Source organism: Tubulanus polymorphus, chromosome 7, assembly GCF_964204645.1.
Source record: "Tubulanus polymorphus chromosome 7, tnTubPoly1.2, whole genome shotgun sequence".
NCBI classification, from domain to species: Eukaryota; Metazoa; Nemertea; class Palaeonemertea; order Tubulaniformes; family Tubulanidae; genus Tubulanus; species Tubulanus polymorphus.
This window is the reverse complement of record NC_134031.1, coordinates 13,043,197-13,063,850: the sequence shown is the minus strand read 5'-3', so window position 1 is coordinate 13,063,850 and position 20,654 is coordinate 13,043,197. Positions and strand designations below refer to the sequence as shown.

At 40.0% G+C, this 20,654-nt stretch overlaps 2 protein-coding genes across 2 annotated transcripts; one reads left to right on the top strand and one right to left on the bottom strand.

Moving 5' to 3' along the window:
* Positions 1–1,775: 1,775 nt before the first annotated feature.
* On the bottom strand, positions 1,776–18,254 carry LOC141908682 (uncharacterized). Its single transcript, XM_074798823.1, has 2 exons — positions 18,090–18,254; positions 1,776–5,025 (listed from the first exon to the last, which is right to left on the bottom strand). Exon 2 carries the CDS (start codon positions 5,023–5,025, stop codon positions 3,613–3,615), a length of 1,413 nt encoding a protein of 470 aa, XP_074654924.1. The 5' UTR covers positions 18,090–18,254; the 3' UTR covers positions 1,776–3,612.
* On the top strand, positions 14,636–15,385 carry LOC141909165 (uncharacterized). Its single transcript, XM_074799550.1, has one exon. It carries the CDS (start codon positions 14,636–14,638, stop codon positions 15,383–15,385), a length of 750 nt encoding a protein of 249 aa, XP_074655651.1.
* Positions 18,255–20,654: the final 2,400 nt, after the last annotated feature.

Genomic DNA, 20,654 nt, shown 5'->3' with positions numbered 1-20,654 from the left:
TAAATCTAAAATAATTAAAAGACACGACGTTTCGATCTCACACTAGAGATCATCGTCAGGTGTGACGTCACATAAATGTAACATAGATTGGTTAATTAAAAAAGATATAGAGATAACCGAAGCATTTAAAAGTGATATTGGCCCAGCAGCTATCGAGTTTAAATTTCATAAAGGAAAAACATTAGAAGAAAATAAAAAACATTTAGAAAATAAGAAAGAAATAATAAAAATAATTACTGATGTTGAATATCCTAAAATAAGTATATCTTCTAAAGTTAAATTCATAAAATCTGTAAATAGTAAATCTGTAATCTGTAAATCTATGTAAATAGTGGGATTTTATCTTATTATCCGTTCACCACGTTTGAGTGTGGTCATCGTTCTATACTCGTAGTCCCTTGATCCAGCCACGGGTAATCTACGGAAAAACCCTGTCCCTCGATCCTAGCCACTTTATATAGGAGTAATCCACGCACATACCCAGCCCTCGATCCCAGCCACATTATACAAGGGTAATCCACGCAAACACCCAGCCCCTCGATCGTCCCAGGTATTTTATACACGGGTAATCCACGCACATTACCCAGCCTCTCGATCCCGGCCACTTTATACAAGAGTAATCCACACGCAGCCCCGCGATCCCAGCCCCTTTATAATAAGGTTAATCCACGCACGGGTATGTCGGTAAGCCAGTATGTCCGTACGCCCCTACTACATCCTCCCTTTGCAGGGACTCGAACCTGATGGCATCGCTACACTCAGCCACGGCACTCAGCCCTGCCATAAACGACCATGTGCGCAGTTACATGCGCACTATCCGAACGAAAACTGGCGGCACCAATCAGATTGCTCGTTGTATAATCGCTTTGGCAATCAATTCCAATATGGATTCCGTTTCGTCTCTGAGTAAATTCGAACTGCAAATACTTGAAGAAATCTGTCGTAGTTTCGGTTTGGAAAGTTTATCGAGTCATCAGATGTTGTGTTTGATAACTGTTTGATAACAAAGCACACGAGAACGAACAAACAAACCATGCTTCGACAACCCAGAAATCATACAAATGGGAAAACCCGGGCTGAAGTATGGACCAAATGAAACATGATTTCTGATTGGTTGACAATGACATCACGCGAAACCTGCGCATGTATCTGCGCACATGGTCGTTTATGGCAGGGTTTCGTGCCGTGGCAATTTCGATGCCATCAGGTTCGAATCCTTGCCGGGGGAGGATGACGCCCCTATAGCGTAATGTAAGTTTCAATCAGTCCGATATTGGCGGATCAATTTCAAATAGCAGCCCGATGTGTAGTCTCTGCTGGAACTATTTAATGCTGGACTTGAGCCGAATCCAGTATGAAATTAATCAAATTTTCTTACTTGAGACGAAATTCTATATTGTTATATCCGATTAATCGTTGTATCACAGGGTTCCACTGTATTGCTTATACATGTACGTAATCTGAAAATGTTGGGCGAATCTAATTTGCTTCAAATTCTTCCTGTGGCATGGGGGTCTGCCGCTTTACCGGATGCTACATTCATCCAGCAAATACATGTAGTACTGTAGCCTACCATCAACAGAGGCTTGATAATCGTTTGCAGATTTCCTTTACTCTAACGAGCATATTGCTCGTAGCTTTAACATAACCTAGGGTCGGTATAAAACGTACAAAATTTAAGATGTACAGAATTAAAGAGATTCTAAGTCGCCTCGTTTTTACACCACGTTTTATGCTGAAACACCATTAAATCATAAACCAGCTGATAGCCTAGATCTTTGTACTTAAACATTTATTGAGCTCAATTTCACAAATAAGCCATCGCATTTATACAACAGATTACGTATACATGTATTAATCATCTAACTCTGATTAATTGTAACGGTCCCTAAGTCCATCCGCATGTACCGTGTTTCTCATGATCAGGCCGGTGGGAAAAAATCATGGCCTTTTAAAAAGTAAAATTGGGCAAGCGCTCCGAAATTCCATCATATGTGTGTGTGCGCGCGTGTGTGGATAAAGCTTGATGTAGACCTATAAACCAAAGCATACTTCAAAGTTCAAAGCGTGTTGGAAACTGCTAAGAGCGGTTGATTCTGCTTTTGGGTTACGACAGAACGATCGCCAACTACTAAGGTTAAAATAATTTAAAGGATTAAAAATGATTTCAATTTCGCTTTTCTTAAAAGGTATTGGTATACTAGAATTTCAGGGAAAATCTTAAATTTCTCAGTTTTTTTAAAAGTACTGTTATTGAACACTATAGATGGGTAGAATGACCTCCGAAATTTTTGGAGTGGTCAGATAACGGCAAAGGCATGATTTTGGGGGTCAAACAAGACCCCTCCAATCTCAAAGCCCTTAGCAACGGCCCTTAGCAACGTGTTCTACGTTACTTTTAGAGGTGTTAGACCGATACCATTTGTACCCGTGCAGTGCTGCCATCTACAATAGATTCACAATAGACTTTAAAACCCAAAACATTGATCTGAAGGTCGTTGGGTGTCATTTTTTGAAAGAAATGAAAATCATGAAATTTTCCAGAATTTTGACTTTACAGAATTTCATAGCATATTTTGCTTTAGTCTCGTGAATGCATGCTTCATTGGGCTTTTAAGTGGTAAAATGATTAACTTTAAACTGTTATCTATCAATGAGAAAAGTTAGAAACATTCAGAGAAAAAGAAAAAAAGTTTACGGGTAATCCAATCAGCCCACCTCCCCCCCCCCCCCCTGCTAAAAATAGCCAGCCACCAAGGGTGAAAGCAATAAATTCAGCATCAGGACGAAAATTTTGGCAACTTCTGCACTATATGGTGGCACAGGAGCTACCTGCAGGGTAACCAGCATTCAAATGAACAATTTGATAGGTGTAAACCTACTAAAGTGTTGCATTTTAGATAAATTAAGTCAAATTCCTTGAGAAATTTCAAAAAAATTGGTGTTTTCTCGCAATCATCATTTACGGCTGACGCACATTACCGAAAACATGATTTTGAAAAAGGTATTTGAGGTAGAGCCTTGAAATTTGAAAGACTTGTTATCTATACATAAAGCTAGTGCATGTGCCTTGGAAAAGTTAATATCTACGTTATGGTAGGCTAGGCACCTCTATGAATATATAATTAGGTAGAACATATCTGAAAAATTGTGTAGTTTCAACTTTGAAATAATTTTTTGAAAAATGTGACTTGTGTAAACACTAGATAGAGGCACAGGCACTAGCCATGTTAGTTATGAACCAAATGCTGAAAGAATTATATCAATATATCAATTGGTTTATATTTTAGAGTGTTTTTCGTAAACCCCTCTAATTGCGCATAAAAATCCACCTAATTAGCATAAATTAAAAAAATTAATTTTTAAATGTGTAACATTTTCTATAGAGGTCACACTACCATAGGTTTAATATCTGTAACTTGCTATTTGAAGAATTTAGAAATTCTACTATACCAATACCTTTTTTAAGAAGCTTAAGAGTTCCTGTTGGACTTTCATGAAAGTGACCATCCTTTTTGGTCCTATAACTAAATTCAGTCGTGGTATGGGGAGGTGTAAAATTGTGATGGTACATCATTATACGTCTCGTATTAATGGTAATCCAAATCTAGTCTAGAAGAGACATGGAATAACCCTGTACGGGACTCTTTTACAGTATTCCACCCAGAATTTCCCATATTTACGCGAGCATTTATCTTCATCCCTGAAGCTTCGGTGCATTAAAAGGATTACCAGAACAATCCAATACGAGTAAGGCATGATATTATCGAACCCTGCTGGTAATGTCCAACACAGCGCCAATCCGATTTCTGGTATGTAATGAAAATGACGAGATAAGCCCCACCAACCAGAAGCTAGCAAAAGGCTATTCCGTTCTTCCCCGCTTTCTAATCTATAAGTAGCCCTGATAATTTCTGGTTTCTGGCCCCATACGAGACATTTGCCATCGTTTCTTCTGACTATTTGCTTCTGCCAGTCAGCTAAATAGTTGACGACGATACTTAGGGAGCCAAGAGTGAGTAATCCAGCGGTTAACATCCAGCCAAGATGTACCGGATGGTTTACCAAGTATAGACTAACTGAGGCGTAAAGTCCCGGTACAAAAACGAGGCAACCCCAACAAATATAGAATCCGGCACGATCGAGCATTATATCTATGGTGCTCATGTAGCCAGCCTCCCACCAGAAAAACTTCGTAAAGTAGAACATTTGAAGAAACGTTGACACAAATATACTATCGACAAATCCGTGAAGTTCGTAGCTCTTAACTGCATACACGAGAACTAACAGCGGCCAGACAGTCATCCCAAATCGACAGTTAGTAAACACTTTCACGTCAAACCCAAATATACGAGGGTACAGTTCAGTTCCCCAATAGTAATCGAATATGAAGTTACCAGAAGAACTAAACTCTTGAGTCGATGGCCAAAATCTACCCTTGAAGTACAAAACCAAACAAAATACCAAACTGAATCCATTCAAATTCACCAGAATCTCATCGAAAATATCGTAAACGATTGACGTCGAATATCCATATTGTTTTAGTGCGTACGTTAGAATTGCAAACGTAATCATCGTGACCGCATAGCAGAAAAAACCATTGTCCTTGTACACCGGTGTGTGTCCTTTCGGTGATACCGGTCCATACGCAGTTTTCCCAGGTAGGATATTCATGAGGATAAGAGCAAACAGGGCGTAACCTGCAATAATAGCCATGGCTAAAGGCGAAAATAATTTTACACCTGCCCAGATATTCAGCATACCGGTGATGATACCTTGGTTGGCTAGATATTTACAGAATGCCAGGTAACTACCATCCAAATGTCTCGTCACGTACCACAATGCTATCACCAAATTCGGCACGAATAGCATCAACACCAATGGGGCTAAGGTTTTATTGATGAAATTCAACAAAGCGCTTTCATTGTTAGTTCTTGTGCTTGTGTTGTTCACTGCGGCTTTAGGGGGTGGATTCTGCATTTTTCCGTTGGTTTCGCGATCTGCTGAACGCCTCGCGGTAGTCATCTACAAATATGAAAGAAAGAAATAACTATCAATCGTTTCATGATTTAACAACAAGGGGCACTGTGACCAGCCTGTCAGCTTTTCATAAGATGGCAAATGATGCATTCTGTTGGTATATATTTGTCAAAATACACTGGCCCAGCTCAGAGTCATTACCTAATACACAATACAATCGTGTTTTCATAAGTAGCACAGACAGCGACTGGAGCTGGTAGGAACAAATACCTCAGATAAATATTTTCCCTTGGTCTTATTGATTTGAATGTGGAATAGAATTGAATTTTCTGAAATTTGCTCAATAAATTAAAACTGAATTGGATTTGACGTTTTTTTTATTCAATGAAGTAAAATTGAATTGGATTTGATATTTTTTTCGCAGAATAAAATTTGATTGAATTTGCAGTTTGAGCACATGGTTAATTAGCATATCAAGGCCATCCATCCGATTTGAGGAAAAGCTATTTTTCCCAGAATTTGCACAATTGCCAATAATATTTTCTGTAGTGCAAATAAAACTATTCCTCCCCAAAACCAAATCAACTAAGATTTCACAGATCTTGAAATACAATTTTAGGTCTTAAACTAAAACACCCGGAAGTAAAACGGTAGACGATACCGCGGGTTCACGTGAACACCTACTGATCTATGTGGCCAATCATAGAGGAGTCTTTGCTTTCTGATTGGCTTTTTAAAATAGATATTTTTGGGTTCAGATTTTCGCGAAAAAAGCTCATATAAATCTTAACGTGGCCCGCTTTCAAGATTCAGCTTCAAAGAGATTCGGGAACGGATAATGCTTCAATGAATGATTTGTATGAATATATGCTCAGTTGTACAGTCAAATAGCTTTTACTCTGGAAACCATGTCATTTAAATTCGCTCCATTTGTATAGTAATAGGCTCAGCCTACGGCTGGCCTTAAAATAGAAATAGGAGTTATGAAGTATAAGTATACTCGTACAAACAATTAAAACCATTTTCCGTAGAGACAAGTGTAGTAAAAATGAAAAAAATAACACCCATATACTGAAATACACGCAAAGAAAACAGCGCCGAGACCAGGAATGACAATACACGCACTGCAGTTAAAGAGCCATAGCATAAAAAATTGGCAAGATATCTTAAAATTTTAAAGTTCACTTGAAAGGGGGCGCACAGTTCTTGAAATGTTTGGAATTTTTAGAAAATTATTTATTTTCTGAAAATAATGAACTTCAAATTTCAGTACCCTGGATTTTTATGCGCGCGGCAAAAACTGACCACCGATTTTTATATCGCTCTCATGTCGCATTGTTGCAAATTTAAGAAATGATTTTTCTGCATAAATGAAAACTAGATGTCACACGGTTTAAATGTTGCAAAAACTGTCAAAATCCATCCAGGGACAGATGAGATATGATAAAACACGCATCACAATTGCAAAAACTGTCAAAATCCATCCAGGGACAGATGAGATGGCTGTTCGAATATCGGATACCGGATACCGGACACCTAAATACCGGATACTCAAGATTGAGGAGTATATAGCGCATCGGGTCTAATGGTCAGCGGTAAACGGCAGTTCGTGTGAGATCTAGTAGAAGAATAAAAGGCCTATATTATTTTTATAATACATCGGTATATGCTTTTCAAGTACAGTAGCATACAAATGTTACCGGTATAGACAATTCAATACAGATTTATTGCTTCTGAGTAATAACACGATTACATGCGACAGTCACGGTAACAAACAGTAGACAGAAAATATTTTTTATCATTCTGCCAATTTGAACGGATTACCGAATAGACCGTTACCGTTTTGGGCAGAGCTACTGTACAATACAAAATATCTTTATCATTCAGTTTCACGAAGAAGGCCATTTTAATAAAGTTAAGCGTTATTGACGATCTATATTTTCATGATCTTTAGAATGAAATTTAACATCAGGGTAAATAGTCACTTAGAGGTATGGTAGGTACCGGTATTCGACTGATTTTTGAAGGTTATACCAAAACAATTGCCGTCCAGGGTTGTTGATTTTCGACGATCGCCATGGACTCAATTTCATTTTTAGGGACATCGTGATTGAGAATGAAATGTAGACATATCGTCCAATAAATAGAATATACCGAATATTCTCCTCCATAAAATAAGAAAACGAATTTTAATTCTTTGTTTGTAAATACTTGTATTTCATTGGTGTTCAGCTCAACTATTCCATCGTAAATCAACAAATACAAAATGTAGAGATCTTTAACATAAACTTTATTAGAAGAAACTTTAGAACTGCCAGACTCGCTTATGGCCTTCTAACTTGAGATATAGGGCCTAGCAGTACTCAGCCCTATTAATGAAAGGATTTTACAGAAAAACCAAAAAGGGCCACCAATACATATCCATCACCAGTAAAGTAAGATAATAAAAATCTAATATAACGTTTAACTTCACCTAACCAAAGAAAAACAGTATTCAGAAAAAAATATGTATAAAGCTAAAAAACATTGATACCTTGTTTCTCCGCTCTGCTGAGCTTAAATGTTGACCCGGCCAGCCGCCTATCTACCCTGTACATTACTTTTTTTCAAATCGTGATCAATTTTACCATAACAGACCCGGCCGCTATAGAAATGAACTGTTTACAAATTGTATCATATTTTACAAAAATGACCCGGCCGCTGCGGAGAAACAAGGTATCATTTTTGTTTAGCCTAATATTGAGATCGATGATGACACTAAAAACATGAAAGCAGGCTGTAATCAGGCTAAAATTAAGACAAATAAGTTGGTTAGCCGCTGTAACAATTTGACATAAATGAATTGTATGTCGCGGCAGTACTACTTACAACAACACGGAAACGAATCCTTAGACCCGATGCGCTATATACTCAGCAATCTCGAGTATCCGGTATCCGGTATTTAGGTGTCCGGTATCCGGTATTTAGGTGTCCGGTATCCGGTATCCGTGATATTCGAACAGCCAGATGAGATATGATAAAACACGCATCACAAATAGTTTTTAAAAAGGAGAAAAAAATGACCCAACAATACAGGACAAAAGTACCCTAACAAAATGGCGGCTAGCAACTGTAAAATGGTTTACTATAAAATCGGGCAAATTCATGTATTTCGAAAGCCTCAATATCGATGACGTAGTCGACTCACATAGAATACTTATGGCATACGGTTCATTCTACGCTAAATGGGTAAAAGTGGATACGATTTTCGGTTTTTTTTTAAAGTCTCTGCAACAAGATAACTGCCAATATATCAAGTCTAGACAATACCCTTATCGAAAATGAATATTGACAAAATTTTGGATCACCCTTATAGGTCAAAGGCCAGGGTCAAACTTGGCTGTCAGTACCGCAACTGGCTGTCCCTCGGGCAAAACCATAGCACATTTCTGCGAATTCGGGCGTCATTTTAATAATTTGTCAATAAAGAAATTACATTTGTGCTACAAAATGGAAAATATCTTGATACGCTGCTTGAATTCACATATATGAAAAATTACAGAAGCCTGTTGGGTGTATTAGTGAAGTATTATACCACTCGAAGGACCTAATCTATTACTTATAGAATATCAAATTCTCCACTCAGATTGTTGAAAGTAAAATTTTTATGTTAATGGAAGGGATGTGCATATAGTTTATTCCTTTTGATGGGCTATAAGTTATCAATATTCCTAAATTTCAGCGTAAAATGGTGTAATTTTAAGGTTTTTTACGGTTGCGGTATTGACAAACGGTCGTGGTATAGACAACGTCATGATATTCTATGGTGAAAACCATCGAAATGTTAGCGATTTACGTATAAAACAACATTTCGAATAATATATGGGTCATTTTCAGTGAAGCCCCAGTTATTGTGGTTGTAAAATACACGAGCCATAGAATCAGTTGTGGTATTGACGGTCGCGGTATTGACGTATTCGCATTTAGCCAAGCATTGTGGGTAATCAACCATGTTTAACCCGCCAGAACTGATTTACTCGCCATTAGGACCAGGTGAGCTACCCTCAAAAACCAAAATTAGATCGATGAAAAGATGGATTATTCCCGAAACGGATTAGTCTATATTTGGGAAGAAATAAATGACAAAACTTTTTAAATGGTTGAAAGATGACTCATTTATTATGGATGCACGGTTCAGTGGTCCGTGGTAGCCAAAATAAATAAAGGTAATGACGTCATATTTGTTGTTTATAGTATTATCCAAAACCTATGATATGAGTAATATGCATAAGTAGTTTTTAGTTTGTGGTTGCGGTTACATGAACTTTTGACCTTTATTGTACCATGTGTTTTGTACCACGTGTTCCTGGTTTATCTTTGTATGTGTGAATCCTTACTTATCAATAGAACGTCATATAGTAAACACGTAGTCTCAATATTTCTTCTTCCACGCCGTTTTGTGTTGCTTACAAGCTCTGTAACAACAGGTTATGGGCCCAGGCTACGATGGTTGAATGTTGTTAATTGAGGACTAATTAAGTTAATGAATTGACGTTGTTTGTCCAGTCTGTTCTGGTGAACTGTTTGGTGTTTTAAAGCTTGTGAATTGTGAACGTTTATAATGGCTGAAGAAAGGTGGACCGTTGAAAAATTGAATGGTGGAAACTGGTCGACATGGAGCTTTCAAGTTCAGCATATGCTACGCTCACGAGAGCTTTGGAAATACATTGATGGGTCCGAGACACTTCCGGAGGACGCTGATGATCGCAAGAAAAATGAGCTTGAAGCGAAAATGGCGAAAGCGTTTGGAATGATTGTAATGTCGATCGCGCCGTCGCAAATATACCTGATAACGTCCACGGAGTCGCCTAAAGTAGCATGGAAGTTACTTGAAGAACATTTCCAGAAAGATTCCTTAAACAATAGGATCTATCTATAAAAGAAGTATTTTATAATGGAAATGAAGGAGGGAACGTCGGTTGAGGATCACTTAAAAGAAATGAAACTTTTAACTGATAGGCTAGCAGCTATAAATAGTCCGGTTGATGAAGAAGATCAGGTCGTTACCCTTCTTGGCAGCTTACCCAGAAGTTATGCAACACTGGTGACTGCTCTTGAAGCGCGCAATGACCAGCTGAAATTGTCGTCTGTTCAGCAAGCTCTCACCCATGAGGAGATGAAGCTTAAGGAGACCAATGCGACGCCGACAGCCAACAATTAGGCTGCAGCGTTACTGGGAGCCGAAAACAAGAATGGTCGTAGGCATCCAGGGAAACTGAAACCGCCAGCCAAGTGTTTTGGGTGTGGTGAGCGAGGACACTTCCACCGGGATTGTCCTGTATCTCCGTATCGGGGATCTTCGAAGAAAACTGGTCACGTGGCAAAGGCAGTGGCTATGACTCATGAAGAGGATCATGCGTTTCAAGTGGGCAAAAATGCGAATGAGAAACACAGCAAATGGCTGATTGATTCCGGTGCTTCGAGCCACATGACGTGGAATAGAAACATTCTAGAAACATTCTGGATTATGTAGTATTTGATGAGCCACAGCGAGTAGGTCTTGGTGATGGACGACCGATATGTGCCCAAGGTCACGGAAAGGTACGACTGACTACTCTTCTGGAAGATGGAGCCAGTGGGAGTGAGGTCATGGGATATGTTCTCTATGTACCAGACCTGGCCTGTAATCATTTCTCGGTGCGAGCCGTGATAAAGAAGGGGTTAACTGTTGAGTTCAAAAATACAAAATGTATAATTCAGGATAACACCGGATGTGTGAAAGGCGTTGGTTTATCATCTGATAAGTTGTTTGAACTACAGTACATTACCGCTGGTGATAAAAGTGCAGCTGTTGCGTATGGAAGACCTCAGACGACATACAAGATATGAGATATAACATACGAGATATGAGATGCAACATACGAGATGCGACATATGACATACGAGATACGACTTATTTACAGTACGGGTGTCCGTCCGCTGGCGCCACCGCAGTGTATGTTTTTTCAATATTTACTGCATATAAATCGTTTAACATGGTAACGCGTACAGTCATCGTCAATTATATGAAAACCAACATAGTCAACATTTTATTCAAACCAGAAATAGATTTCTTTTGGATAATGGACACCTGGACCGGACACAACGATATTAGGCCATACTGTGAACACCCTGGACTAGGCGCGCCGCCGGCCGTTCCTCTCCCGCGGGCGACGAAAAGTTTTTCAAATCACAAAACTAAAAAGATATCAAACTGTTCAAGTTCATAATATTATGCTATTTCTTGTCTTCCTTTGGTCTGAAAACGGCCTGGTGTTCAGGAGCCGGGGTTCCGGTTACTCAATGCCTGCAGAAAAAATAACTACTGTTCACCGCCCGCCGTAACCGCCTGCTTTTCTGCATCAGAAATCAAAATTCTAAAAAAAATTCCGCAGCCGGAAATCCCGGCCCCCTTGTACCCCTCCTCCACTGTTTGACACCCCTGCCTGAGTTCTTGAATCCCAAACAACCCGGGAACCCGTACATCGCCCTGGTATCCAGATTAAGAACTCCAGTGCTCTCTCTCAAGGTTTGAAATCCCCAGCTAAATTCCATCCCTATCGAGCTACCGGGGCAGACTGGTGAGTCCACTAGACCAACCATTGAGAGTCGAGACTGGCCAGTTTTCGCTAACCGTCAGGGCAGTATGCGGCACTGTCTTTCTGAAGCCATAGTCTGGGGTCCTCCCCTGAAAATTTGTTCAATTTAGGTACTTGTGTATTCTGAGGGCTTTTTGGCTATCTTTCTTTTCTGACATCTTTCAGGAAAAGGGCCAATGGCTGAATCTGAATAACTTTCATAATCGGAGAATCCAATTTAAGATCATTCTTATCAATTGTCATGGCCAGTTTTAAAACTGTTTATTGACAAAAGTACAGGAACCACATAAATAAGTCTTCAGCAAAACACAACAGCTCTTACATTTGTAAAGATAAGAGATCCATGGAAATATCAAGTAACATTTCTTTAGACAGGGGAATTAGCGGAACACCGGAACGTTGCTCGTATGGTGCGTTTGCACCCGTCGCAAAAAAACGTCGTAATAAATGAAATCAGCTGGACTAGGGCCAGGAGCTGAGAGTGATTCAATGGAACTCCATTCTGATATTTAATGAATAATTCATTCAATAGATTTATGTTATCTTTAGTATTTTTAATTCATGTCCATGTTTCAATTCATTCGTTGAAATCATAGTACACTAAACACAGATTCCGCGTGTGTCGGACTTTTTTTAAACTCTTTGGTCATCGGCATTCGTAATATACATACATCTTTCATTCTTCATCGAAAACCCTCGATCGACCGCGAAGTTTAAACCCTTGACTAGGCGCAATTCTTAGTGACCACCAATTTGAAGGGGCCATGGCTAACTCTTTTTGAGGGATTTTTGTACACTCAAAAATGGAATTTGAGGCGTTTTTGGTGATTTAGGGGCTGTAGCCCTGTATTTGGAGCCAACTCGAATCACCGGACCATCGGTGTCTCACACTAAGAGTGGCCGCCCACTGACGTCACAGCGAGAAGCCGGTCCCCGGGAGTGGTTGATCGAATATTTTTAAATGTTTTTCGTTTCAAACGAAACGTTTTTCGCATATTGATATTCATAGTTAATGTATACGCCACTGCCTGCGCACGTGTCGTAGTATACGCCGCAACGCCGAGTAGATGTTGAAAAATATACACTGCGGTGGCGCTAGCGGACGGACACCCGTACTGTAAATAAGTCGTATCTCGTATGTCATATGTCGTATCTCGTATGTTGCATCTCATATCTCGTATGTTATATCTCATATCTCGTATGTCGTCTGAGGTCTTCCATAGTTGCGGTCAATGGTGTAAACAAAGAGATGGAACTATGGCACCAAAGACTCGCTCTTGTCAATCCTCAATTACTCATGCGTGTGGTAAAATACGATCTTGTTAAAGGGGTACACGTTGCTAAACCCGAGCCCCTGACGTCATTCTGTGAGAAATGGCGCGAAAACCATTTAAATCCTCGAGTGGAATTAAGTCGAAAAGAAAGATGCAAAATGTGCATAGTGATGTGTGTGGTCCGATGAGCACGGAATCCCTCGGAGGAAAACGGTATTTTGTGTCATTTACCGATGATTACAGTCGATGCTCGGCTGTGTACTTCATTCGTGAAAAATCTGAGGTTTTCGAAAAGTTTAAAGAGTTCGAGTCGGTTGCGTGTAATGATAGTGGTGAACGTATAGGCACCCTACGATCCGATAATAGCGGGAGTATATGTCTAACGAGTTTCTTGCGTACTTAAAAGAGAAGGGCATACGCCATGAGCCTTCTCTCCCGCACAATCCCGAGCAAAATGGCGTAGCTGAGAGATTGAATCGTACTCTCTGTGAAAAAGCGCGTTCAATGGTTGCTCATGCTGGATCATCTAAATCGTATTGGGCTGAAGCGATCGCCACCGCCGCGTATTTGAAAAATCGACTACCAACCAGGTCTTTAAATGGGGATAGAACTCCATATGAACTCTGGTACGACCGCAAACCAGACCTGAGTCACGTGAAAGTGTTTGGGTGTATTGCTTATGCTATGTTACCAGATAAGCATCGTAAAAAACTCGATGATAAGGCTGTGAAACTTCGTTTTCTTGGTTACGATCGGGAATCAAAGGGATACCGCCTGATCGACAATAATGGGAAAATATACAAACGTCGTGACGTAGCCTTCAATGAATATGACATTGGACAGTCTGCTGAACAGGTGTTAGATGAAACCACAGTCATCGAGAATGAAACTGAATCATGTGATCAACCAACGGTGGTTGAACCAAGAAGATTGATGGCTTTGCCGATTTGGCGGTCGAATGTAATGAGTGGGAGCACATGGCGCTTAATGTTTTTGAACCGACAAGCTTAAAAGAGGCCATGGAAAGTGATGAAGCCACTGAGTGGAAAATGGCCGCAGATTCAGAATTTAAATCGCTAATTGATAATGAAACGTGGGATCTAGTTGATTTACCACAAGGTCGAAAAGCAATTGGCTGTAAATGGGTGTTTAAAGCGAAAATGTGTGAAGACGGAGCTGTAGATCGGTATAAAGCTCGTCTGGTCGCGAAAGGATTCGCTCAACAATATGGGATAGATTACGAAGAAACTTTCTCCCCTGTCGCTAAGTTCTCTATAAGAACTTTGCTAGCTTTTGCAGCTCAGGAGGGATTATTTGTCCACCAGATGGATGTCGTGACAGCGTTTCTAAATGGTACCTTAGATGACGAGATATATATGCAACAACCTGATGGATATGCGCAACCTGGAGATAATCGTGTTTGTAAACTTAAAAAATCGTTGTATGGATTAAAGCAATCGCCCAGGTGTTGGAATACCGAATTTAAACGTTATATAGTGTCGTTGGGTTTTCAGCAGAGTGCTGCTGATCCCTGTGTGTTTATAAAGTTTACCGATGTTGGATTACTTATAGTGGCCGTCTATGTTGATGATCTTATAATCGTCTCGCGTGTTATGCGTGAGTTAGATAGTTTGAAAGGTAATCTTTCAAATGAAAGATATGGGTGAATTGCATTTCATCCTTGGAATAAGTGTTGTTCAGGAAAACGGAGTTATTAAGCTTAATCAAAAGCAATATATCCAACGTATGCTTGAAAAGTTCGGAATGTGTGATGCATATCCTGTTTCAACACCTGCTGACATAAATGTCAAGTTAGTTAAAAATGATGGTGTGAGTAAACCTGTGGATAAAATTATGTATCAATCGATAGTTGGAAGTTTGCTTTACGCCGTCATAGCTACGCGTACGGATATAGCTCAATCTGTGAGCACTATTAGTAAATATTGTGGTGATCCGTCAGAAGCGCATCTGACAGCGGCTAAACGTGTGCTGCGATATTTAAAAGGAACCACAGATTTATCAATTGTTTACAAGACGTCTGATGATGACTGTCTGCGAGGATATCCTGATGCGAACTGGGGTGGTGACCTCGACGATCGAAGGTCAACTACCGGTAATGTATTCATGCTTGCCAGTAGTGCGGTTAGCTGGATATGCAAACGGCAACCTACTGTTGCTCTCTCGACCACAGAAGCTGAATATATGGCGCTCAGCAGTGCTCCACAGGAAGTTATTTGGCTACGGCGTTTAATGAATGATCTAGGTGCAATGCCAGAGTCACCTACCGTTATCTCGGAAGATAATAGAGGCACCATTGCCTTAGCTAAAAATCCTGTAGGTCACTGTAGAACTACACACATTGACTTGCGTCATCACTTTATTCGTGAGGTGGTATCTGATGGGGTTATAACAATTGAGTACTGTCATACTTTAGATATGGTGGCTGATATTTTAACAAAGCCACTACCTCGTGTCGCATTTAAGAAACTGAGAAGTCAGATGGGACTTGAATGAAAGTGAAATTAAGCAATACTTGTGTTTATAGTAATATTAACTGAAAGTGAATATTAAGTGGGAGCGTTGTTTATAGTATTATCCAAAACCTATGATATGAGTAATATGCATAAGTAGTTTTTAGTTTGTGGTTGCGGTTACATGAACTTTTGACCTTTATTGTACCATGTGTTTTGTACCACGTGTTCCTGGTTTATCTTTGTATGTGTGAATCCTTACTTATCAATAGAACGTCATATAGTAAACACGTAGTCTCAATATTTCTTCTTCCACGCCGTTTTGTGTTGCTTACAAGCTCTGTAACAACAATATTAACACGCTATTGGTCATTGAAGTTCGTGGTCGCGGTATTGACAAATTCATGTGACAGGGGTCGGGGCTTTGAGATGGTGACTTTTTAATGACATTCAATCTAAATATATTCATGAAAATATTTTCATCGAAAAGAACATGAAGGATTGTTTATACATGTATCTACCCTAGACACATCTTCAGCCCAAAAACTGGCCCTGTCAGAATCAAGATGGCCGACTGGCAGCCATTGTTGTTCGCTAAAATCAGCACTTTTTACACATTTTTGAACTTTTTGAGGGAAATTTTGAAGACGCCTTGATCAATTACCTTGATCTTTCGTATATATTTGAACCAAAAATTGGGTCGATCGGACTCAAGATGGTCGTCCAAGGACCTTTTAAGTGCCGAAAAATGTTAATTTTGGCCCGAATTCTGAGTCCTGTAGCTTCCTACGGTTTGTCATTTCTCATTGCAATTGCTGATGGGTTTCTTTGGAAAGGGATGTTTTATACCTGAGACGGGTATTTTTGATCAGCCAATTATGACGCAATTGGCGGCCATCTTGGTGTCATTAGTACTCATTCGTAGGTGGGAAAACGTTTTTCGACATTATATCGATACCTAAGCATATTTTGTTACAACAATGAATTAGAAAGTTGTAGCTTATAGCGTGTTCTATGATTGTGGTGAGTTTCAAGTCCATTGGTTTTTGTATATGTATAATACAATATCTTAGTATTTCTATATTATATTTGTACCAATACATATTTTGTTACCACAATCAATTGCAAAGTTGTAGCTCATGACATTGTCTATGATTGTGGTGAGTTTTAAGGACATTAGTTATTCTATATGGTCACCAGGGGGCGTTGAATAGTAGAATAACCTAGTATTTCCTTATTATATTGGTACCTAGGCATATTTTGTTACCATGATCAATTGCAAAGTTGTGGTGAGTTACAAGGTTATTGGGTTTTGAATATGGTCACCAGGGGGCGTTGAATAGTAGAATAACTTAGTATTTCCATATTAAATTGGTAACGAGGCATATTTTGTTATCACAATCAATTACAAAATCGTAGCTGCTGACATGTTTTATGATTGTGGTGAGTTTCAAGGTCATTGGTTTTTGTATATGGTCACCAGGGGGCGTTGGATATTCAAATTGTTAGATTGTTGAGCATTAAAAACCACTACCCAAGTGGGCATGGTGTCCCTGGACCCCCTAGTTTATTGTAGTGTTAATATCCGTGACAGCAAATTTGCCGTTTAGAGAAGAATGAGCCATACTTCAAATCGTTATCTCCTATTGAACTGGCATGACACGCAAATGAACTACATTGAACCATGGACTCGTTTTAGAGTCCATGATTGAAGTATGAACTTCATACACTGAGTTAGTCAACAGCGACGATAACTCATACTAAGATCTATTTTCGACCCGGCGGTTCAATATCAATTCTTACGCAATTAACTGACATGATTTGATTGAGCAATTCAAATCAATTATAGCCTGTTCGATTAGATTATAAGTATCCATTTTCTGCCAAAAAAGCAATATGCAGGAGCCTTCTATAGAGAATCTCAATAAGAATTGAATTGATAATAGGCCTACCATTTCACCATACCTAGTATTTTAACCTTGAGTGGATGAGAGAAACCCGGAAAAGGGCAGTTACCAGAAGTAAAAAACAGATAACGACTCCTCAATGCCCTTACATAAACTAAGTATATATTGCCTTTAATAAAATGCTGGTCAGTCCCAAGTGAAGGATTCTACATTGGTTTCTTATATAAGGCCTATATTTGCAAAGGGCAAACTTTTCAAATTTCTGGGGACAGTCTGCCTCGTAAAGCGCCCACGTTTTCACCATTGACGATTCTCGTAGCGTGGGGATAATAGCCGCGGTCACACGCAGACGAATTGGCCCGGGCCAAATTGGCACTGATCTGTTCCGAGTCAAAATTGGCCCGCGCCTCATTAGACAGGCTCGCGTTTCATTCGAGACTTTAGATAACACTTTTATAAAAGCGAGGTGAGTCACTTCCGGATCCATAAGCAATTCACAAGCAATGATTTAACCCACACTAATTTGGCCAAACAGGCGCGACCCATTTTGCTCCCGTTGTCCCGGGCCAAAACGCTCCTGTGGATCGCTGCTATTAGCTACTCATACGTAGATAATCTAGTTTATACGTCCATGGTAAAAAAGCACGCTCAATCGGAAATTCAAGCAGGAGCTGTGCATTACACCTCTCAGATTCAACACCAAATTTTCATCGAATGCAGCAAAAATTCATGAATTTTGGAATGCAGTGATAGATAGAGTACCGTGATATAGTTCCATTATGATGGAGGTGCATTAATCTACCATAAATATCTAGCCTTTCTAAATCTATTTTAACTTACCTTCTATCCTGCAGTGGTTTATAGATGTTGATACAATGAATACAATGAATACGTGGTGCGTTCCATCAGCCGACAGATAATGACGATTCGATATCGAGCCACTACACGCGCACTGCGGTAGTAATGCTGTACTGCTGTGATCAGTCACTGACACGATAAGTGCGCACGAGTAAGGTCAGCGTGCTGATATTTCCCTGTTTCACGCGCGAACAAAGGAATTTATATCTGGCTTCAAAGTTCAATTGAACCAGGGACACCGGGTTGAACAATTGGACTCGTCGGGAACAATATTACACAGACGCGTTTAATTCGGATCAGTTTAATGCGGCTTTTGTCTAACACGCATGTATTTATATTCTATCCAGGGGCGGATCTAGGGTTTAGTAGGGGGAGCAGGTAAAGTTAGGGCACATTTTGACGAATGAGGGCACTCAAAGAATTGTGAAGCCCCTGCGGGCAGTATGGGGGTACTCCCCCACAAAATTTTCCAAATTTGATGCAATTTTAGAGCTATCTGGGCTTTTCTGGTGGCACCTGGGAGCCAGTTCGAATTCTGTAGATATGTATAAGATAGCCAAAGATAAGAGTCGAAAAGGAAGAGTGGTCCGCTAGTCCCCCCCCCCCCCCATGAAAGTCACCAGAAAACATCAACTATATTTTTGAAGCACCCAATTACGGATGGAAATTTTTCTGAAAAATTTTACTTAAATAAAATAAAATAGAAAAAATAAATTTTTTAGGGCACCTTGAAAATTTTGTGGGGGAGCGCTCCCCCTGCACCCCCTTGAATCCGCCCCTGATCATATATCTATAGCAGCGATAACAGCAACACCTTTCAAATTTAAAAATTGTTTGTCGGGCCGGTTTCGAACCTGCCTACCTTACAAAATTTCTTTTGATATGCTATACTTTTGATATAATAGGTCCAGTTGTGGTCGGTGATAGTCAATTTATGTCGGGTCAATTTGTGATCGTCACGTGACGTGTTTCAAATGAAACCTTAATAAATGGCCGATGAAGGAGCCCGACTGCAATTTCAAGAAATTTGATCCAAAAACGCCCTACAGGGCTGTCGGAAGCCGTCCCACTTTTTTGCTGAACAAAAAACTTTTTTTTTTCATGTTGTTTCCTCTCGTTATCAAAATCATGATTTTCATTGCCAGATTTACTCAGAATCAATCTCAGAGCTTGGAAAAATAAAACATTTATGGGGGAGGACCCTTAGACCTCCTTCGGCGCTCGCTGAAATACAACTACGCGGCAATCACGTACTTTATCAGTTCATGAATAAAATCAATAGCCGCTACACTGAAATTTTCCTTCCGAAGGCCCTACCTAACTGGAGAGTCTCTAAAGGCTGGCTTATGTCGACAAGCAACGCGACGCCTACCGACTCCTACCGACGCAACTGAGAGCAACCGCGATCGCAGGCCAGCTTATGTCGACTGCGCTCCGATTCGCAGCAACTGAGGCCGACTAGCGGGATATGAGATCCTCCCAGTTGCTTCCCTGCTTATGTCGGTTACGATTACTGGCAACTGCAACGGCTCAGATGGTCACGTGATAAGCATTTTGAGAATAAATTTGATTTATTTTGAATTATTGGGAAATACATTTCTATTAGAAAAGCTATTTCTTTAAAATCTTTATCTTTCTGATTCTGTTTTGAATACATGAGCTAGCGACATCATATAAAGATGGCCGCTCACACCATAATTCTACCAATTTCGTTTCTAGATCTTCGGTCCAGTCATCTGCCGTGCTGAAACTTTGGTTAACGTTTCGAGATACTTGAATTTGAAAGTTTATGACTAATTACGAATGACGCTAACTAGCGGTCATAATTTGTACTATGTATATGCGGTTATATATATATGTATATGGCTGGAACCCTTGCGCTCAGTTCCGTCGCGTCGCAGATGAGCTTATGTCGGTTGCGATCGAAAGCAACTGTCCGCCTACCGTAAGCCGGAGTAGAACATGGGCAATTTAGCCGGATACGGCTTGCGACGAGTTGGTAGGCGTCGGGTTGCCGTCGCAAGCCGGCTTATGTCGAACCGATAGAGCAGCAACTGGCGGCCTCTCGTAGGCCGCTATGCCGCTAATCGGCGATAAACCCAGTTGCGCCGGTAGGCGTCGCGTTGCTTGTCGACATAAGCCAGCCTTAATGGACAGGAACCTAAATCGGTCAACTCTACTGTAAAACTTATCACTGAACACAACGACCAACACAGTCATTTCCCATAGGCTGAATAAACCAGATACAGAAACTAAATAAGACTAACGAATCGCTAGAGGTTTGTTCGATAAGTCGCTCCGAGCCTTAAACATTCTGCACACATCCACTTTTTCGGGTTTTTTTTCAAGACTTTAGTGGCCAAATCAATTGATTTAACAGTATGTATACGTATACATACTGTTAAATCAATTCTATCAAATTTAGGGTACTCAAATGTTTGGCACAATTTGGTACATCATTCAAATAGCATTATTTGTGGATCTCTGGCAAAAGGACATAATATCAAGTGATCATTCCCGTTATAATTTCTATAAAGCAGTTAAAGC

What these genes read in the sequence shown, in the direction of transcription:
- LOC141909165 (XM_074799550.1), top strand. Translation starts at nt 14,636, where the DNA reads ATGTGTGATGCATATCCTGTTTCAACACCTGCTGACATAAATGTCAAG.
- LOC141908682 (XM_074798823.1), bottom strand. Translation starts at nt 5,025, where the DNA reads ATGACTACCGCGAGGCGTTCAGCAGATCGCGAAACCAACGGAAAAATG.